General features: G+C 42.8%; 1 protein-coding gene across 1 annotated transcript in view; it reads left to right on the forward strand.

Annotated features, from left to right (window-relative positions):
* The window catches only part of LOC128704137 (serine-rich adhesin for platelets-like), a 268,281-nt gene that overhangs the window by 180,365 nt on the left and 67,916 nt on the right, over positions 1-20,000 (forward strand). Inside the window, exon 2 of the mRNA XM_070099125.1 lies at positions 1,023-1,084. Coding sequence (XP_069955226.1) covers positions 1,025-1,084 — 60 coding nt within the window. The 5' untranslated portion in view covers positions 1,023-1,024. The remainder of the gene's footprint in view (positions 1-1,022; positions 1,085-20,000) is intronic.

The following is a 20,000-nucleotide window of genomic DNA, read 5'->3' on the forward strand; positions in this document are numbered from 1 at the left end:
TGTTAATATCTTAGTCACAATATGTTAATATCTCAGTCATTATAACAATGTTAATATCTCAGTCACAATATGTTAATATCTCAGTCACTATATGTTAATATCTCAGTCATTATAACAATGTTAATATCTCAGCCACAATATGTTAATATCTCAGTCACTATATGTTAATATCTCAGTCATTATAACAATGTTAATATCTCAGTCACAATATGTTAATATCTCAGTCACTATATGTTAATATCTCAGTCATTATAACAATGTTAATATCTCAGTCATTATAACAATGTTAATATCTCAGTCATTATAACAATGTTAATATCTCAGTCATTATAACAATGTTAATATCTCAGTCATTATAACAATGTTAATATCTCAGTCATTATAACAATGTTAATATCTTAGTCACAATATGTTAATATCTCAGTCACTATATGTTAATATCTCAGTCATTATAACAATGTTAATATCTCAGTCATTATAACAATGTTAATATCTCAGTCACTATATGTTAATATCTCAGTCATTATAACAATGTTAAACTCAGTCATTATAACAATGTTAATCTCAGTCATTATAACAATGTTAATCTCAGTCATTATAACAATGTTAATCTCAGTCATTATATGTTAATATCTCAGCTTCTATAACATTGTTATATTTTTTATTTAACACCAATATCACACACACACTGCAGATTTATACTCTGTGTAAATACACTGATATATACACTGAGATATATACACCTCTCGGTGTATAATTCTCAGTGTATATATTGTGAGACTTTACTATTTAACATTTTAAAGTATTATTAACTGGTGTTGTTTACGTGACATGAAGTCTTGATGACCCTCTTCAGTAGATAGGCTTCAAACCTCATAAACGAAACAAGCTTAAAACAAATGTAATACGAGATGTACATCTGTACAAACGCAACAGTGTGTAATGATCCTGACGCTTTCGACGTTTTTTTGTAAAAAATTAATATACACTGCAGGGTACTAACTCTTATGTACACTTCTCAGGGATGGTGTTGTACACGGGAGGCCAGAGAGGTCGACTAGCTGGCCAGGCAGTAGTTGCTGAGGTAAGTGTACATGTCCACATGTGTACTACTGTACAGTGACAGCTGTTTATTACAACTTAATTTGAGTCTATATCACAAGATATGTACACCAAGATGGGTGTGTGTGTGTGTGTGTGACGGGGTTGAAGTGACCCTGCACAGGGGTGCCTGAGGAGTGCCATTGTTAAGGGAGGAATGAAGAGTGCCACTGTTATGGGGGAATTAAGAGTGCCACTGTTAAGGGGGGAATGAAGAGTGCTACTGTTAAGGGAGGTATGAAGAGTGCTACTGTTAAGGGAGGTATGAAGAGTGCCACTGTTAAGGAAGGAATGAAGAGTGCCACTGTTAAGGGAGGAATGAAGAGTGCCACTGTTAAGGGAGGAATGAAGACTGCCACTGTTAAGGGAGGTATGAACAGTGCCACTGTTAAGGGAGGAGCGAAGAGTGCCACTGTTAAGGGAGGAGTGAGGGGTGCCACTGTTGAGAGGGAGTTGAAGTGCCAGAGAGTGCCAGCAATAAAATAATGAGCGACCTTGTTTGCACCTTAATGACCTGGGGCTTCATGTCCACTTAACTACATCCTTAAGTTTTCTGATGGAGGACACGTGTGGGAGGTCAGGTGTGTGGGAGGTCAGGTGTGTGGGAGGTGTGTGAAGGTACACCTCTCGGAGTATATATATACAGGTATATACACCTCCGTGTGTATATACACAGATATACACACCTCTTGCTGTATATTCACAGATACGCACATCTTGTTGCATATTTAGAGATTTACGCACCTCTCGGTGTACATCCAGCTATACACGTCTCTCGGTATACATACACTACGCAAACATGGCTCTGTATGACACATAAACAGCCAGCCATATGCGAAATCGTGCACTCTAACAAACTTCAATACCAAATCATTAGCTTTAAATGAAAGCTCTATCTCAAGCTTAATTAGGCATGCAAATGCCCCCAACAAATTAATGAGCAAAGCTGAGCGCATTCAATACTATCGTGAGCTCGACTGAAAGGGATTAAAGATGACAGAGGGATATCAATTAGCAGGAGTTATCACTGGAGCAACAATAACACTCTGCTTGTGTCGTGATGAAATCTCAGTGACCTCGTGGTAGCAATATTGTTTGTAAACAATACCAGCTGATCATGACGTCACTCACTCAGGTGACAACAAGAGGGAATACTGTACTGTGATATATATATATATATATATATATATATATATATATATATATATATATATATATATATATATATATTATATATATATATATATATATATATATATATATATATATATATATATATATATATATATATATATACTATATATATATATATATATATAAATAATAAATATATATATATATATATAAATACTACATATATATATATATATATATACATACATACTAAATATATATATATATATATATATATATACATACATATATATATATATATATATATATATATATATATATATATATACTATATATATATATATATATATATATATATATATATATATATATATATATGTGTGTGTGTGTGTGTGTGTGTATATATATTTTATATGTGTATACTCACCTATTTGTGGTTGTAGAGGTCGACTGGTCGGTTTACGGCTCCTGGCCACGCCTCTGTGTGTGTGTATATGTGCCGATATGGATGTATATCTATGGATATACACTGACATGTGTGTCTATATACATCGCCAGTTATGCATCTTTGTGTATACAGACATACAGACCAATAACTGTGCATCTGAGGTATGTCTATCTATGTATATACACCGATGTGTATGTATTTTTGTGTATACACAGACAGGAATACATCGACTTTCTCTTTCCCTTCTTTCCTATCTTCTCGTCTTTCCCACGTCTCTTCTGCTCCACATCTACTATTTCTACACCGCTTTAATAATTTTTTTTATTTGCTCTTTTGCTTTCTATTCTCTCCCTCTTGGCCCTTTCCTGCTCCCCTCTGTTGCCTTTTCATGTCCCTATCTGCTATCTGTTGTGCCTTTTCCCACAATCTGTTGTTCCTTTGGCTTGTGCTGCCAACCTTTATCAGTTTTACAGTCTTCTACACTGTCCCATACAACCTATTCCCTCCTGTCATTCTCACTCATTAACGCTCATTTCTGCTATCTCTCTCCGTCTCTTGCTCTCTCTCACTATTCCTTATCTCTCCTCCCTCTCACCAATATTTCCCCTCCCCCTCGTTCATTTCACTTCCCCTCAGCCATCTCTAAGACCCTTTCTTCCTCTCACGTGACTATTATCTCCTCTTTGCTCTTATTTTTATCATTTTCTTATTTTTTCTCTCTACCCTGATATATGGGCGAGACTGACTGTCAAATTCATACCACTGCTCCGTGCTTTTAGACGCAGGATCAAGCCTCCACAACGCCTCCCAGCGAACATCTCACACATATAGCGTATATATGTATATATATATATATATATATATATATATATATATATATATATATATATATATATATATATATATATATATATATATATATATATATATATATATATATATATATATATATACGGGTTCGTTAAAATTAACGAACGACGAGAATCCGCTATAGCAGAAAACTGGTATACTGTTAATACAGGAACAGTGCCTCGTTACCAGCAACAATAATATGTGTTTTAGTGAATATTTGACCATTCATATACGTGTGTGTGTGTGTGTGTGTGTGTTTGTATCCTCTCAGTAACTAGCTCATTGGGGTGAATTTGCTGCAAAATAGTACTTTTTAGTTAATTTGTCTTATTCTCCAAGAGAGAGAGAGAGAGAGAGAGAGAGAGAGAGAGAGAGAGAGAGAGAGAGAGAGAGAGAGAGAGAGAGAGAGAGAGAGAGAGAGAGAGAGAGAGAGATAGAGAGAGAGGGGAAGAAAGAGGTCATGAATACTGAAAGAAGCAGCAGCAGCACTGTACAAGCTGTCTCTCATTAGCCAGAACGAAATTTCAACATGTGACGCATCACTAAGACGCTGCCAGAGATCAAGCGAGAGGAGAGAGACAAGGCAACTTGTCTTGTCGTAGACTACAAGAAACTATTTGGCACAGTACCACTAAGATAATGAAATGGTTATAATTATAACGATAACGTTTAAAGGGGTGGAGGGGTAAGCCAGTGAAAGGCCTCGGTCAGGTGACCAAAAGCTCTGGTGGCGGGTCATCATAAAACTAAGACCTAAGACCCGCGTTAGGAAACACTTGTCCTGTTTCCTAACAAACATTACCTAACCTAACCTTGTGTTAGGAAACACTTGTCCTGTTTCCTAACAAACATTACCTAACCTAACCTTGTGGTACAACCTGAAAGTCCATGGCACTGCACCACAAACACACTTGTGGTACAACCTACAACCACAGGCTGATGTACCTGCGACTGGTTTCCAGGGTTGATCTGGCTTGGTCAACCAGGTTATACGAGTCGGTAAAACAACGTAAATCATTTACTGTAAGATAGTTTGATGTTGCAACCCAATATGAGACAGTCTGATGTTGTAAATTATTTACTACAGGATACTTTAATGTTGTAAATCATTATATGATAATAATACGTTGTAAATAATTTAATATAGGATAGTTTAATATTATAAATCATTTACACTAGGATAGTGTTTTGTGTTTGGAGAGAAGGAGGGAGAGTTTGGAGAGGAGGGAGTGTTTAAAGGGAAGGAAAGATTTTTGAAGGGATGGAGACGAGAGGGGTTGTTTGAAGGGATAGAGGGGGAGGGGGTTGAGGTAGGGAGGGGTGGAGGTAGGAGGGGTTGAGGAGGGGTAGGAGGGGTGGAGGAGGAGGGGGCAAGTACGAGGGACACTAATAAGAGAACGAACGCCAGATTTCTGAGAAGAATTTTAATAAGGGATGGCGTGGGGAAGGGGAGGGAGGAAAAGGAAGGGAGGGGGCGATGGAGGGGAGGGATGGAGGGTGGGAGGGAGGTGGGAGGGAGGTGGGAGGGAGGTGGGAGGGAGGTGGGAGGGAGGTGGGAGGGGAGGGGGCTGAAGGGATGGAAAAGAAAGGAGAACAAATTAAGGTTTTCATAAAATATCACATCACCTAATTTTTTGTTGAGGGAGAAAGAGAGAGAGAGAGAGAGAGTGAGAGAGAGAGAGAGAGAGAGAGAGAGAGAGAGAGAGAGAGAGAGAGAGAGAGAGAGAGAGAGAGAGAGAGAGAGAGAGAGAGAGAGAGAGAGAGAGACAGACAGAGAGAGAGAGACAGAGAGAGAGAGAGAGAGAGAGAGAGAGAGAGAGAGAGAGAGAGAGAGAGAGAGAGAGAGAGAGAGAGAGAGAGAGAGAGAGAGAGAGAGACAGAGAGAGAGAGAGATAGAGAGAGAGAGAGAGACAGAGAGAGAGAGAGAGAGAGAGAGAGAGAGAGAGAGAGAGAGAGAGAGAGAGAGAGAGAGAGAGAGAGAGAGAGAGAGAGAGAGAGAGAGAGAGAGAGAGAGAGAGAGAGAGAGAGAGTTTTTTGACTACCACTCACTACTTTGTGATCGTCAATATGGCTTCAGGAAAGGTTACTCTGCTGCTGATCTGTTGTTAAACCTTTCCACTAAGTGGCACCAGTCACTGGATGAATCCAAAGTCAGCTGTGTGGTAGCACTGGACATTGCTGGCGCTTTCGACCGGGTGTGGCACCAGGGCTTCTTAGCAAAACTTCAAGCACTGGGAATTGCAGGCTCTACGCTATGTCTCCTCAGTGATTACCTTCATGGTAGATCTCTAAGTGTAGTTCTCAATGGAATGGAATCAGCAAGACATCCTATTGGGGCAAGTGTTCCACAAGGAAGCGTGCTGGGTCCATTGTTATGGAATGTCTACTTCAACGACCTTCTTCGTCTCATCCCAGAATCACATGCATATGCAGACGACTGTACACTGACATTCACTTATCCAAGAGAAGAAATGCCAGCTGCTCTAAGCTACATCAATCACCAGCTGAGAGCTGTATCAGCTTGGGGAAATAGATGGCAAGTAACATTTGCACCTGAGAAAACGCAAATGATGATCGTCTCTAGGCACCATGATGGTAATGCTGGGGCAGTAGTAAGGATGAATGGGAGGGTGTTGGCACCTGGAGAAGAAGTTGATATCCTTGGGGTGAAATTTGACTCCAAACTAACTATGAAGAACCATGTTGTAAATCTTGCAAACAAGGCAGCTAGGAAGCTTACAGCACTTCGCCGTATCTCGCATTTGCTTGACAGTAGGGGTTGCAAGATCCTGTACGAGGCACAAGTACGCTCACACCTTGAGTATGCTCCACTTTCTTGGTTTGCCTGCCCCCCCCCCTCTCATCTGCGACTGCTTGACAGAGTAGAGAACAGAGCAAGACGTCTCATCTCTCGCCTGGACCCATCCTGGATAGATCTGTCATTTCAGCAGAGCCTTCAACATAGGAGGGATGTGGGTGGCCTTACTGTTATGTACAAGGCCAATATTGTCAAAATACCACACTTGGATCCACTTCGAGGACAGCGTGAAACAAGCTTTTATGCCACAAGACGGGCAGAAAGCAGCAATTCTTCCACTCTGGCTGTACCCTTCTCAAGAACATCACTCCATCTGAGATCATACATACCCAGGATGACTCGAGTATGGAACACATTTGTACAGCATAATGATGTCAACGAGATAAAGTCAGTTGATCAAATGAAAATGCTGGCCCACAGATGGCTCCAACTTCATCCTGTTCCCTACTTGTATGTCTCATAACAATAAAAATGCTTTCAAATGAGCTGATGTAGGTAACAGCTCTTAGCTTGCCAATAAAGTTAGGAATCCTTAACCTGTAAATAGCTTGTCAATAAAGTTAGGGATCCTTAACCTTGTCAAACCCTGTGTAGAGAGAGAGAGAGAGAGAGAGAGAGAGAGAGAGAGAGAGAAACAGAGAGAGACAGAGAGACAAACAGACAGACAGACAGACAGAGAGAGAGAGAGAGACAAACAGAGAAAGAGAGAGAGAGACAGAGAGAGAGCGAGAGAGAGACAGACAGACAGAGAGAGAGAGAGAGAGAGAGAGAGAGAGAGAGAGAGAGAGAGAGAGAGAGAGAGAGAGAGAGAGAGAGAGAGAGAGAGAGAGAGAGAGAGAGAGAGAGAGAGAGAGAGAGAGAGAGAGAGAGAGAGATAGAGAGAGAGAGGAGAGAGAGAGAGAGAGAGACAGAGAGACAAAGAGAGAGACAGAGAGAGCGAGAGACAGAGAGAGAGAAGAGACAGAGACAGAGACAGAGACAGAGACAGAGAAGAGAGAGAGAGAGAGAGAGAGAGGGAGAGAGAGAGAGAGAGAGAGAGAGAGAGAGAGAGAGAGACAGACAGACAGACAGAGAGAAGAGAGAGACAGAGAGAGAGAGAGAGAGAGAGAGAGAGAGAGAGAGAGAGAGAGAGAGAGAGAGAGAGAGAGAGAGAGAGAGAGAGAGAGAGAGAGAGACAGATGACAGGACTCCAGAAAATTTTGCAAGAATTGCTGGCTACACCTCATGGATGAGAAGAGACAGGCAAGGGCAAGGAGGAGGTGTTGCTGTGTGCTTCTCTAAAAGTGTTCATGCCCAGCACATTGATGTTGCCACCCCTACACATCTTGAAATGATGTTCTTCAAGCTCTGTATAAACACTAATACCTCTGTACTAGCATGTGCAATGTACAGACCTCAGTGGCAACATGCAGACCCTATCAACTTCCTAATGGAAAATATTGACTCCCTTCTGTTACAACACAACTGTCAACATATTATAATTGTTGGTGACCTCAACCAGCACCTTATACAGAGGGACTTTGATGACCTTCTTGCAGTGTTTGACATGAGAAACTTTGTTGATTTCCCTACTCATATCTCTGGCTCCTCCCTTGACCCAGTAGTGAGTGATCTGGCAGAAGGCATAGTCACTTGTCAACCCCTCGGTTATGTTGGATCGTCTGACCACAAGGCTGTTTTTACGACACTTAAGATCCCAACAGAACGAGGTGAGGAGTCCACACGCACAACCTGGCTATGGGAAAGAGGTAATTGGCCAGCCCTTTGCTCTGAGATCGCCACCACCGACTGGAATGCTCTTCTCCAAGGGGATGTTGACAACCAAGTGAAAGCCTTTACTGGACACATCCTTAATCTACAACAAGAACACATTCCTCACCGGCAATATGTGACGAAGCCTACAGATCAGCCTTGGTTTGGCTTTCGTTGTAGAGAGGCTGCTACTGCTAAGTACAAAGCATGGCGAAGGTATAAGAGACATCCTACCACCTATAACAGGAACTTGCGCATGCAAGCCTGTAGGCATATGGGTGATGTTCAAAAGTGGGCCATTGCTAAATGGGAGGTGGACACTAAAAGAAAGTTAGCATCAGGTAGGGTAGGCTCCAAAACCTGGTGGTCCCTGGTCAAGGACAGACAAGGTTATCTGCCTGATGAACTTATTCCATCTCTAAATCGACAGGATGGACCACCTCTACTAGTAGTCAAGAGAAGGCGGACCTCTTTGCTGAACACTTTGCTACCAAAATGCAAGTTCCTGATCCAGCAAGGGACCCTCCTTGGCTAGCTGCAAGAACTGTGTCAAAACTGTCAGTGGTGACAATAAGGCAGGAGGAGGTGCATTTCCTACTTAAATCGCTTGACCAAGAAAAGGCTGTGGGCCCAGACAAGTTGAGCCCAAGATTGTTTAGAAGATGTGCAGACCAGCTAGCAGCACCTCTAACTCGCATCTTTCAGCACTGCCTAGTACAGTGTAAATGGCCCTCTCTATGGAAAGAGGCAAATGTAGTCCCTGTTCACAAAAAGAAGAGGAGAGCAGAAATCAGCAACTACAGACCAGTGTCACTCCTGTCAATCACTGGTAAGATCCTTGAGACAATAATCTCAAGAAAATGACAGAGTTTTCTGACTACCACTCACTACTTTGTGATCGTCAATATGGCTTCAGGAAAGGTTACTCTGCTGCTGATCTGTTGTTAAACCTCTCCACTAAGTGGCACCAGTCACTGGATGAATCCAAAGTCAGCTGTGTGGTAGCACTGGACATTGCTGGTGCTTTCGACCGGGTGTGGCACCAGGGCCTCTTAGCAAAACTTCAAGCACTGGGAATTGCAGGCTCTACGCTATGTCTCCTCAGTGATTACCTTCATGGTAGATCTCTAAGTGTAGTTCTCAATGGAATGAAATCAGCAAGACATCCTACTGGGGCAAGTGTTCCACAAGGAAGCGTGCTGGGTCCATTGTTATGGAATGTCTACTTCAACGACCTTCTTCATCTCATCCCAGAATCACATGCATATGCAGACGACTGTACACTGACATTCACTTATCCAAGAGAAGAAATGCCAGCTGCTCTAAGCTACATCAATCACCAGCTGAGAGCTATATCAGCTTGGGGAAATAGATGGCAAGTAACATTTGCACCTGAGAAAACGCAAATGATGATCGTCTCTAGGCACCATGATGGTAATGCTGGTGCAGTAGTAAGGATGAATGGGAGGATGTTGCACCTGGAGAAGAAGTTGATATCCTTGGGGTGAAATTTGACTCCAAACTAACCATGAAGAACCACGTTGTAAATCTTGCAAACAAGGCAGCCAGGAAGCTTACAGCACTTCGCCGTATCTCCCATCTGCTTGACAGTAGGGGTTGCAAGATCCTGTACGAGGCACAAGTACGCTCACACCTTGAGTATGCAGCTCCACTTTCTTGGTTTGCCTGCCCCCCCCTCTCATCTGCGACTGCTTGACAGAGTAGAGAACAGAGCAAGACGTCTCATCTCTCGCCTGGACCCATCCTGGATAGATCTGTCATTTCAGCAGAGCCTTCAACTTAGGAGGGATGTGGGTGGCCTTACTGTTATGTACAAGGCCAATATTGTCAAAATACCACACTTGGATCCACTTCGAGGACAGCGTGAAACAAGCTTTTATGCCACAAGACGGGCAGAAAGCAGCAACTTCACTCTGGCTGTACCCTTCTCAAGAACATCACTCCATCTGAGATCATACATACCCAGGATGACTCGAGTATGGAACACATTTGTACAGCATAATGATGTCAACGAGATAAAGTCAGTTGATCAAATGAAAATGCTGGCCCACAGATGGCTCCAACTTCATCCTGTTCCCTACTTGTATGTCTCATAACAATAAAAATGCTTTCAAATGAGCTGATGTAGGTAACAGCTCTTAGCTTGCCAATAAAGTTAGGAATCCTTAACCTGTAAATAGCTGTCAATAAAGCTAGGGATCCTTAACCTTGTCAAACCCTGTGTAAAAAAAAAAAAAAAAAAAAAAAGAGACAGAGAAACAGAGAGAGAGAGAGAGAGAGAGTAATGAGGTGGTTCACACATACATTCTTCAAGCAATTAATATTCTTTTAGGTGACAACAAACAACCAATGATGTACTTTCTTAATATGTACTCTCCTATGTTTGTTTGTGTTTGTTGGTGTGTTTGTTGCCTGTGTTTGTTGGTGTGTTTGTTGCCTGTATCTGCTGGTGTGTCTGTTGGTGTGTTTGTTGCCTGTGTCTGTTGGTGTGTTTGTTGTCTGTGTCTGCTGGTGTGTTTGTTGCCTGTGTCTGTTGGTGTGTTTGTTGTCTGTGTCTGTTGGTGTGTTTTTTGCCTGGTTCTGTTGGTGTGTTTGTTGCCTGTGTCTGTTGGTGTGTTTGTTGCCTGTTTCTGTTGGTGTGTTTGTTGCTTAAGTCTGTTGGTGTGTTTGTTGCCTGTGTCTGTTGGTGTGTTTGTTGCCTGTGTCTGTTGGTGTGTTTGTTGCCTGTGTCTGTTGGTGTGTTTGTTGTCTGTGTCTGTTGGTGTGTTTGTTGCCTGTGTTTGTTGGTGTTTGTTGCCTGTGTCTGTTGGTGTGTTTGTTGCCTGTGTCTGTTGGTGTGTTCGTTGCCTGTGTCTGTTGGTGTGTTTGTTGCCTGTTTCTGTTGGTGTGTTTGTTGCTTATGTCTGTTGGTGTGTTTGTTGCCTGTGTCTGTTGGTGTGTTTGTTGCCTGTGTCTGTTGGTGTGTTTGTTGCCTGTGTCTGTTGGTGTGTTTGTTGTCTGTGTCTGTTGGTGTGTTTGTTGCTTGTGTCTCTTGGTGTGTTTGTTGCCTGTGTCTGTTGGGGTGTTTGTTGCCTGTGTCTGCTGGTGTGTTTGTTGCCTGTGTCTGTTGGTGTGTTTGTTGCTTATGTCTGTTGGTGTGTTTGTTGCCTGTGTTTGTTGGTGTGTTTGTTGCTTATGTCGGTTGGTGTGTTTGTTGTCTGTGTCTGTTGGTGTGTTTGAGGTCTGTTTCTGTTGGTGTGTTTGTTGCCTATGTCTGTTGCTGTGTTTGTTGCCTGTGTCTGTTGGTGTGTTTGTTGTCTGTGTCTGTTGGTGTGTTTGTTGCTTGTGTCTGTCGGTGTGTTTGTTGCCTGTGTCTGTTGGTGTGTTTGTTGCCTGTGTCTGTTGGTGTGTTTGTTGCTTATGTCTGTTGGTGTGTTTGTTGTCTGTGTCTGTTGGTGTGTTTGTTGCTTATGTCTGTTGGTGTGTTTGTTGCCTGTGTCTGTTGGTGTGTTTGAGGTCTGTTTCTGTTGGTGTGTTTGTTGCCTATGTCTGTTGGTGTGTTTGTTGCCTGTGTCTGTTGGTGTGTTTGTTGCTTATGTCTGTTGGTGTGTTTGTTGCCTGTGTCTGTTGGTGTGTTTGTTGCTTATGTCTGTTGGTGTGTTTGTTGTCTGTGTCTGTTGGTGTGTTTGAAGTTTGTTTCTGTTGGTGTGTTTGTTGCCTATGTCTGTTGGTGTGTTTGTTGCCTGTGTCTGTTGGTGTGTTTGTTGCTTGTGTCTGTTGGTGTGTTTGTTGCCTGTGTCTGTTGGTGTGTTTGAGGTCTGTTTCTGTTGGTGTGTTTGTTGCCTATGTCTGTTGGTGTGTTTGTTGCCTGAGTCTGTTGGTGTGTTTGTTGCTTATGTATGTTGGGGTGTTTGTTGCCTGTGTCTGTTGGTGTGTTTGTTGCCTGTGTCTGTTGGTGTGTTTGTTGTCTGTGTCTGTTGGTGTGTTTGTTGTCTGTTTCTGTTGGTGTGTTTGTTGCCTATGTCTGTTGGTGTGTTTGTTGCCTGTGTCTGTTGGTGTGTTTGTTGCCTGTGTCTGTTGGTGCGTTTGATGTGTGTGTGTCTTTTGGTGTGTTTGATGTCTGTGTCTGTTGGTGTGTTTGATGTCTGTGGCTGTTGGTGTGATTGTTGTCTGTGTCTGTTGGTGTGTTTGATGTCTGTGTCTGTTGGTGTTTGTTGCCTGTGTATGTTGGTGTGTTTGTTGCCTGTGTCTGTTGGTGTGTTTATTGCCTGTGTCTGTTGGTGCGTTTATTGCCTGTGTCTGTTGGTGCGTTTGATGTCTGTGTCTGTTGGTGTGTTTGTTGCCTGTGTCTGTTGGTGTGTTTGATGTCTGTGTCTGTTGGTGTGTTTATTGCCTGTGTCTGTTGGTGTGTTTGTTGCTTATGTCTGTTGGTGTGTTTGTTGCCTGTGTCTGTTGGTGTGTTTGATGTCTGTGACTGTTGGTGTGTTTATTGCCTGTGTCTGTTGGTGTGTTTGTTGCTTGTGTCTGTTGGTGTGTTTGTTGTCTGTGTCTGTTGGTGTGTTTGTTGCCTGTGTCTGTTGGAGTGTTTATTGCCTGTGTCTGTTGGTGTGTTTGATGTCTGTGTCTGTTGGTGTGTTTATTGCCTGTGTCTGTTGGTGTGTTTGTTGCTTATGTCTGTTGGTGTGTTTGTTGCCTGTGTCTGTTGGTGTGTTTGATGTCTGTGACTGTTGGTGTGTTTATTGCCTGTGTCTGTTGGTGTGTTTGATGTCTGTGTCTGTTGGTGTGTGTGTTGTCTGTGTCTGTTGGTGTGTTTGTTGTCTGTGTGTGTTTGTTATCTGAGTGTGTTTATTTTTTGTGTTTGTGTCTGTGTGTCTTTGTTGCTTGTGTTTACCTGGAGTTTACCTGGAGAAAGTTCCGGGGGTCAACGCCCCCGCGGCCCGGTCTGTGACCAGGCCTCATGGTGGATCAGAACCTGATCAACCAGGCTGTTACTGCTGGCTGCAAACAATCCAACGTACGAGCCACAGCCCGGCTGGTCAGGTACCGGCTTTAGGTGTTTGTCCAGTGCCTGCTTGAAGACAGCCAGGGGTCTATTGGTAATCCCCCTTATGTGTGCTGGGAGGCAGTTGAACAGTCTCGGGCCCTGACACTTATTGTATTGTCTCTTAACGTGCTAGTGACACCCCTACTTTTCACTGGGGGGATGTTGCATCGTCTGCCAAGTCTTTTGCTTTCGTAGTGAGTGATTTTCGTGTGCAAGTTCGGTACTAGTCCTTCTAGGATTTTCCAGGTGTATATAATCATGTATCTCTCCCGCCTGCGTTCCAGGGAGTACAGGTTTAGGAACCTCAAGCGCTCCAAGTAATTGAGGTGTTTTATCTCCGTTATGCGCGCTGTGAAGGTTCTCTGTACATTTTCTAGGTCAGCAATTTCACCTGCCTTGAAAGGTGCTGTTAGTGTGTAGCAATATTCCAGCCTAGACAGAACAAGCGACCTGAAGAGTGTCATCATGGGCTTGGCATCCCTGGTTTTCAAGGTTCTCATTATCCATCCTGTCATTTTTCTAGCAGATGCGATTGATACAATGTTATGGTCCTTGAAGGTGAGATCCTCCGACATGATCACTCCCAGGTTTTGACGTTGGTTTTTCGCTCTATTTTGTGGCTGGAATTTGTTTTGTACCCTGATGAAGTTTTAATTTCCTCATGTTTACCATATCGGAGTAATTGAAATTTCTCATCGTTGAACTTCATATTGTTTTCTGCAGCCCATTGAAAGATTTGGTTGATGTCCGCCTGGAGCCTTGCAGTGTCTGCAATGGAAGACACTGTCATGCAGATTCGGGTGTCATCTGCAAAGGAAGACACGGTGCTGTGGCTGACATCCTTGTCTATGTCAGATATGAGGATGAGAAACAAAATGGGAGCGAGTACTGTGCCTTGCGGAACAGAGCTTTTCTCCGTAGCCGCCTCAGACTTTACTCTCTTGACTACTACTCTTTGTGTTCTGTTAGTGAGGAAATTATAGATCCATCTACCAACTTTTCCTGTTATTCCTTTAGCACGCATTTTGTGCGTTATTACGCCATGGTCACATTTGTCGAAGGCTTTTGCAAAGTCTGTATATATTACATCTGCATTCTTTTTGTCTTCTAGTGCATCTAGGACCTTGTCGTAGTGATCCAGTAATTGGGACAGACAGAAGCGACCTGCTCTAAACCCATGTTGCCCTGGGTTGTGTAACTGATGGGTTTCTAGATGGGTGGTGATCTTGCTTCTTAGGACCCTTTCAAATTTTTTTATGATATGGGATGTTAGTGCTATCGGTCTGTAGTTCTTTGCTATTGCTTTACTGCCCCTTTTGTGGAGTGGGGCTATGTCTGTTGTTTTTAGTAACTGTGGGACGACCCCCGTGTCCATGCTCCCTCTCCATAGGATGGTAAAAGCACGTGATAAGAGCTTCTTGCAGTTCTTGATGAACACAGAGTTCCATGAGTCTGGCCCTGGGGCAGAGTGCATGGGCATGTCATTTATCGCCTGTTCGAAGTCATTTGACATCAGGATAATATCAGATAGGCTTGTGTTTACCAAATTCTGTGGCTCTCTCATAAAAAATGTGTGTTTATTGTTTGTGTGTGTTTGACTGTGTGTGTTTATTGTCTGTATGTGTTTATTGTCTGTATGTGTTTATTGTCTGTGTGTTTGTCTGTGTCTTTGTTGTCTGAGTGTGTTTATTGTCTGTGTGTGTTTGTCTGTGTGTGTTTATTGTCTGTGTGTGTTTGTCTGTGTGTCTTCCTTGTCTGTATGTGTTTAGTCTTTGTGTGTTTGTCTGTGTCTTTGTTGTCTGTGTGTGTTTATTGTCTGTGTGTGTTTGACTGTGTATCTTTATTGTCTGTATGTGTTTATTGTCTGCATGTGTTTATTGTCTGTGTGTTTGTCTGTGTCTTTGTTGTCTGTCTGTGTGTGTTTATTGTCTGTGTGTGTTTGACTGTGTGTCTTTATTGTCTGTATGTGTTTATTGTCTGTGTGTTTGTCTGTGTCTTTGTTGTGTGTGTGTGTGTTTATTGTCTGTGTGTGTTTGTCTGTGTGTGTTTATTGTCTGTGTGTGTTTGTCTGTGTGTGTTTGTCTGTGTGTGTTTATTGTCTGTATGTGTTTGTCTGTGTGTCTTTGTTGTCTGTGTGTATGTTTATGTGTGTTTTTGTCTGTGTGTGTTTGTTGTGTGTCAATGTATTTGTTGTCATTCAACAGGTTTATTGTCAGGAGAGCACAAACATCACAGTCCAAATGCTCCTACACACAGCAATATCCTCACTCCCTCCGTCACCTCCAGGACTCAAGTCCGGCTATCTGGTTTTACTGAATTCCTTCATGAAAACGTTACTCTACTCCAAAAGCCCGAGAAATCCGACATCGATAACATTCTTCACTGCTCGCTCCGATGTAAAGCGCTCACACACACACACACACACACACACACACACACACACACACACACAGGAGCTCGGACTCGACCCCCGCAACCTCAACTAGGTGAGTACACACACACACAGTGACGTAGTGGAGGCGGGAACGATACATAGTTTTAAGACGAGGTATGATAAAGCTCATGGAGCAGGGAGAGAGAGGACCTAGGAGCAATCAGTGAAGAGGCGGGGTCAGGAGCTATGACTCGACCCCTGCAACCACAAATACGTGAGTAATAGGTGAGTACACATCTGCTAGATACTCAAGCCCGTAGCACTTAAAGCCTTTTTTAAACCTTCTTCCTCTCATTATTATTATTACAACCTATTATATTAATATTATTAAAACTTATTATTATTATAACATTATTATTGTTACCATTATTACTATAATTATTATTACTATTATTATTATTCCTGGGAGAATCCACTACCCCTACTGTGTTCCATCTGGAATTCATTCACCCTTTTTTGGACATCCTATTTTGCTCTATCCTCTCTAAATGGCCAGACCATTTTAACAAGCCAGTCTTCCTACACACAGCTATAACTATAATCTTGCACAACGTTTTCATTTCTACGTTCTGAACTTTCTCTGGATGCTTCTTGTACCCTTCAGATTTGTTGTTGAAGACTGACCTGTTTGTTCACCGCTCTTGGTATGTTAGTGATCCGAGGATGATAACAGCTCTTGGTGTGTCAGTGATCCGAGGATGATAACAGCTCTTGGTGTGTCAGTGATCCGAGGATGATAACAGCTCTTGGTGTGTCAGTGATCCGAGGATGATAACAGCTCTTGGTATGTTAGTGATCCGAGGATGATAACAGCTCTTGGTATGTTAGTGATCCGAGGATGACAACAGCTCTTGGTATGTTAGTGATCCGAGGATGATAACAGCTCTTGGTATGTTAGTGATCCGAGGATGATAACAGCTCTTGGTATGTTAGTGATCCGAGGATGACAACACCTCTTGGTATGTTAGTGATCCGAGGATGATAACAGCTCTTGGTATGTTAGTGATCCGAGGATGACAACAGCTCTTGGTATGTTAGTGATCCGAGGATGATAACAGCTCTTGGTATGTTAGTGATCCGAGGATGATAACAGCTCTTGGTATGTTAGTGATCCGAGGATGACAACAGCTCTTGGTATGTTAGTGATCCGAGGATGATAACAGCTCTTGGTATGTTAGTGATCCGAGGATGACAACAGCTCTTGGTATGTTAGTGATCCGAGGATGATAACAGCTCTTGGTATGTTAGTGATCCGAGGATGATAACAGCTCTTGGTATGTTAGTGATCCGAGGATGACAACAGCTCTTGGTATGTTAGTGATCCGAGGATGATAACAGCTCTTGGTATGTTAGTGATCCGAGGATGACAACAGCTCTTGGTATGTTAGTGATCCGAGGATGATAACAGCTCTTGGTATGTTAGTGATCCGAGGATGATAACAGCTCTTGGTATGTTAGTGATCCGAGGATGATAACAGCTCTTGGTGTGTCAGTGATCCGAGGATGATAACAGCTCTTGGTATGTTAGTGATCCGAGGATGATAACAGCTCTTGGTGTGTCAGTGATCCGAGGATGATAACAGCTCTTGGTATGTTAGTGATCTGAGGATGATAACAGCTCTTGGTGTGTTAGTGATCCGAGAATGATAACAGCTCTTGGTATGTTAGTGATCCGAGGATGATAACAGCTCTTGGTGTGTTAGTGATCCGAAGATGATAACAGCTCTTGGTATGTTAGTGATCCGAGAATGATAACAGCTCTTGGTATGTTAGTGATCAGAGGATGACAACAGCTCTTGGTATGTTAGTGATTCGAAGATGATTACAGCTCTTGGTGTGTTAGTGATCCGAGAATGGCAACAGCTCTTGGTATGTTAGTGATCCGAGGATGATAACAGCTCTTGGTGTGTTGGTGATCCGAGGATGATAACAGCTCTTGGTATGTTAGTGATCCGAGGATGACAACAGCTCTTGGTATGTTAGTGATCCGAGGATGACAACAGCTCTTGGTATGTTAGTGATCCGAGGATGATAACAGCTCTTGGTATGTTAGTGATACGAGGATGACAACAGCTCTTGGTATGCTAGTGATCAGAGGATGACAACAGCTCTTGGTATGTTAGCGATCCGAGGATGACAACAGCTCTTGGTATGTTAGTGATCCGAGGATGATAACAGCTCTTGGTATGTTAGTGGTCCGAGGATGACAACAGCTCTTTGTATGTTAGTGATCCGAGGATGACAACAGCTCTTGGTATGTTAGTGATCCAAGGATGACAACAGCTCTTGGTATGTTAGTGATCCGAGGATGATAACAGCTCTTGGTATGTTAGTGATCCGAGGATGGCAACAGCTCTTGGTATGTTAGTGATCCGAGGATGATAACAGCTCTTGGTATGTTAGTGATCCGAGGATGATAACAGCTCTTGGTATGTTAGTGATCCGAGGATGACAACAGCTCTTGGTATGTTAGTGATCCGAGGATGATAACAGCTCTTGGTATGTTAGTGATCCGAGGATGATAACAGCTCTTGGTATGTTAGTGATCCGAGGATGATAACAGCTCTTGGTGTGTTAGTGATCCGAGGATGATAACAGCTCTTTGTGTGCTAGTGATCTGAGGATGATAACAGCTCTTGGTATGTTAGTGATCCGAGGATGACAACAGCTCTTGGTATGTTAGTGATCCGAGGATGATAACTGCTCTTGGTATGTTAGTGATCCGAGGATGATAACAGCTCTTGGTGTGTTAGTAATCCGAGGATGATAACAGCTCTTGGTGTGTTAGTGATCCGAGGATGATAACAGCTCTTGGTATGTTAGTGATCCGAGGATGATAACAGCTCTTGGTATGTTAGTGATCCGAGGATGACAACAGCTCTTGGTATGTTAGTGATCCGAGGATGAAAACAGCTCTTGGTATGTTAGTGATCCGAGGATGACAACAGCTCTTGGTATGTTAGTGATCCGAGGATGATAATAGCTCTTGGTATGTTAGTGATCCGAGGATGATAACAGCTCTTGGTATGTTAGTGATCCGAGGATGATAACAGCTCTTGGTATGCTAGTGATCCGAAGATGATAACAGCACTTGGTATGTTAGTGATCCGAGGATGACAACAGCTCTTGGTGTGTTAGTGATCCGAGGATGATAACAGCTCTTGGTATGTTAATGATCCGAGGATGATAACAGCTCTTGGTATGTTAGTGATCCGAGGATGACAACAGCTCTTGGTATGTTAGTGATCCGAGGATGATAACAGCTCTTGGTATGTTAGTGATCCGAGGATGACAACAGCTCTTGGTATGTTAGTGATCCGAGGATGATAATAGCTCTTGGTATGTTAGTGATCCGAGGATAACAGCTCTTGGTATGTTAGTGATTCGAGGATGATAACGGCTCTTGGTATGCTATTGATCCGAAGATGATAACAGCTCTTGGTATGTTAGTGATCCGAGGATGACAACAGCTCTTGGTATGTTAGTGATCCGAGGATGATAACAGCTCTTGGTATGTTAGTGATCCGAGGATGATAACAGCTCTTGGTATGTTAGTGATCCGAGGATGATAACAGCTCTTGGTATGTTAGTGATCCGAGGATGATAACAGCTCTTGGTATGTCAATGATCCAAGGATGATAACAGCTCTTGGAATGTTAGTGATTCGAGGATGATAACAGCTCTTGGCATGTTAGTGATCCGAGGGATGATAACAGCTCTTGGTATGTTAGTGATCCGAGGATGATAACAGCTCTTGGTACGTCAATGATCCAAGGATGATAACAGCTCTTGGTACGTCAATGATCCAAGGATGATAACAGCTCTTGGAATGTTAGTGATCCGAGGATGATAACAGCTCTTGGTAAGTTAGTGATCCGAGGATGATAACAGCTCTTGGTACGTCAATGATCCGTGGATGATAGCAGCTCTTGGTACGTCAATGATCCAAGGATGATAACAGCTCTTGGAATGTTAGTGATCCGAGGATGATAACAGCTCTTGGTATGTTAGTGATCCGAGGATGATAACAGCTCTTGGTATGTTAGTGATCCGAGGATGATAACAGCTCTTGGTATGTTAGTGATCCGAGGATGATAACAGCTCTTGGTACGTCAATGATCCGAGGATGATAGCAGCTCTTGGTACGTCAATGATCCAAGGATGATAACAGCTCTTGGTCCGTCAATGATCCAAGGATGATAACAGCTCTTGGTATGTCAATGATCCGAGGATGATAACAGCTCTTGGTATGTTAGTGATCCGAGGATGATAACAGCTCTTGGTGTGTTAGTGATCCGAGGATGATAACAGCTCTTGGTACGTCAATGATCCGAGGATGATAACAGCTCTTGGTACGTCAATGATCCAAGGATGATAACAGCTCTTGGTACGTCAATGATCCGAGGATGACAACAGC

This window comes from Cherax quadricarinatus, chromosome 66, assembly GCF_038502225.1.
Source record: "Cherax quadricarinatus isolate ZL_2023a chromosome 66, ASM3850222v1, whole genome shotgun sequence".
Lineage (NCBI taxonomy): Eukaryota > Metazoa > Arthropoda > Malacostraca > Decapoda > Parastacidae > Cherax > Cherax quadricarinatus.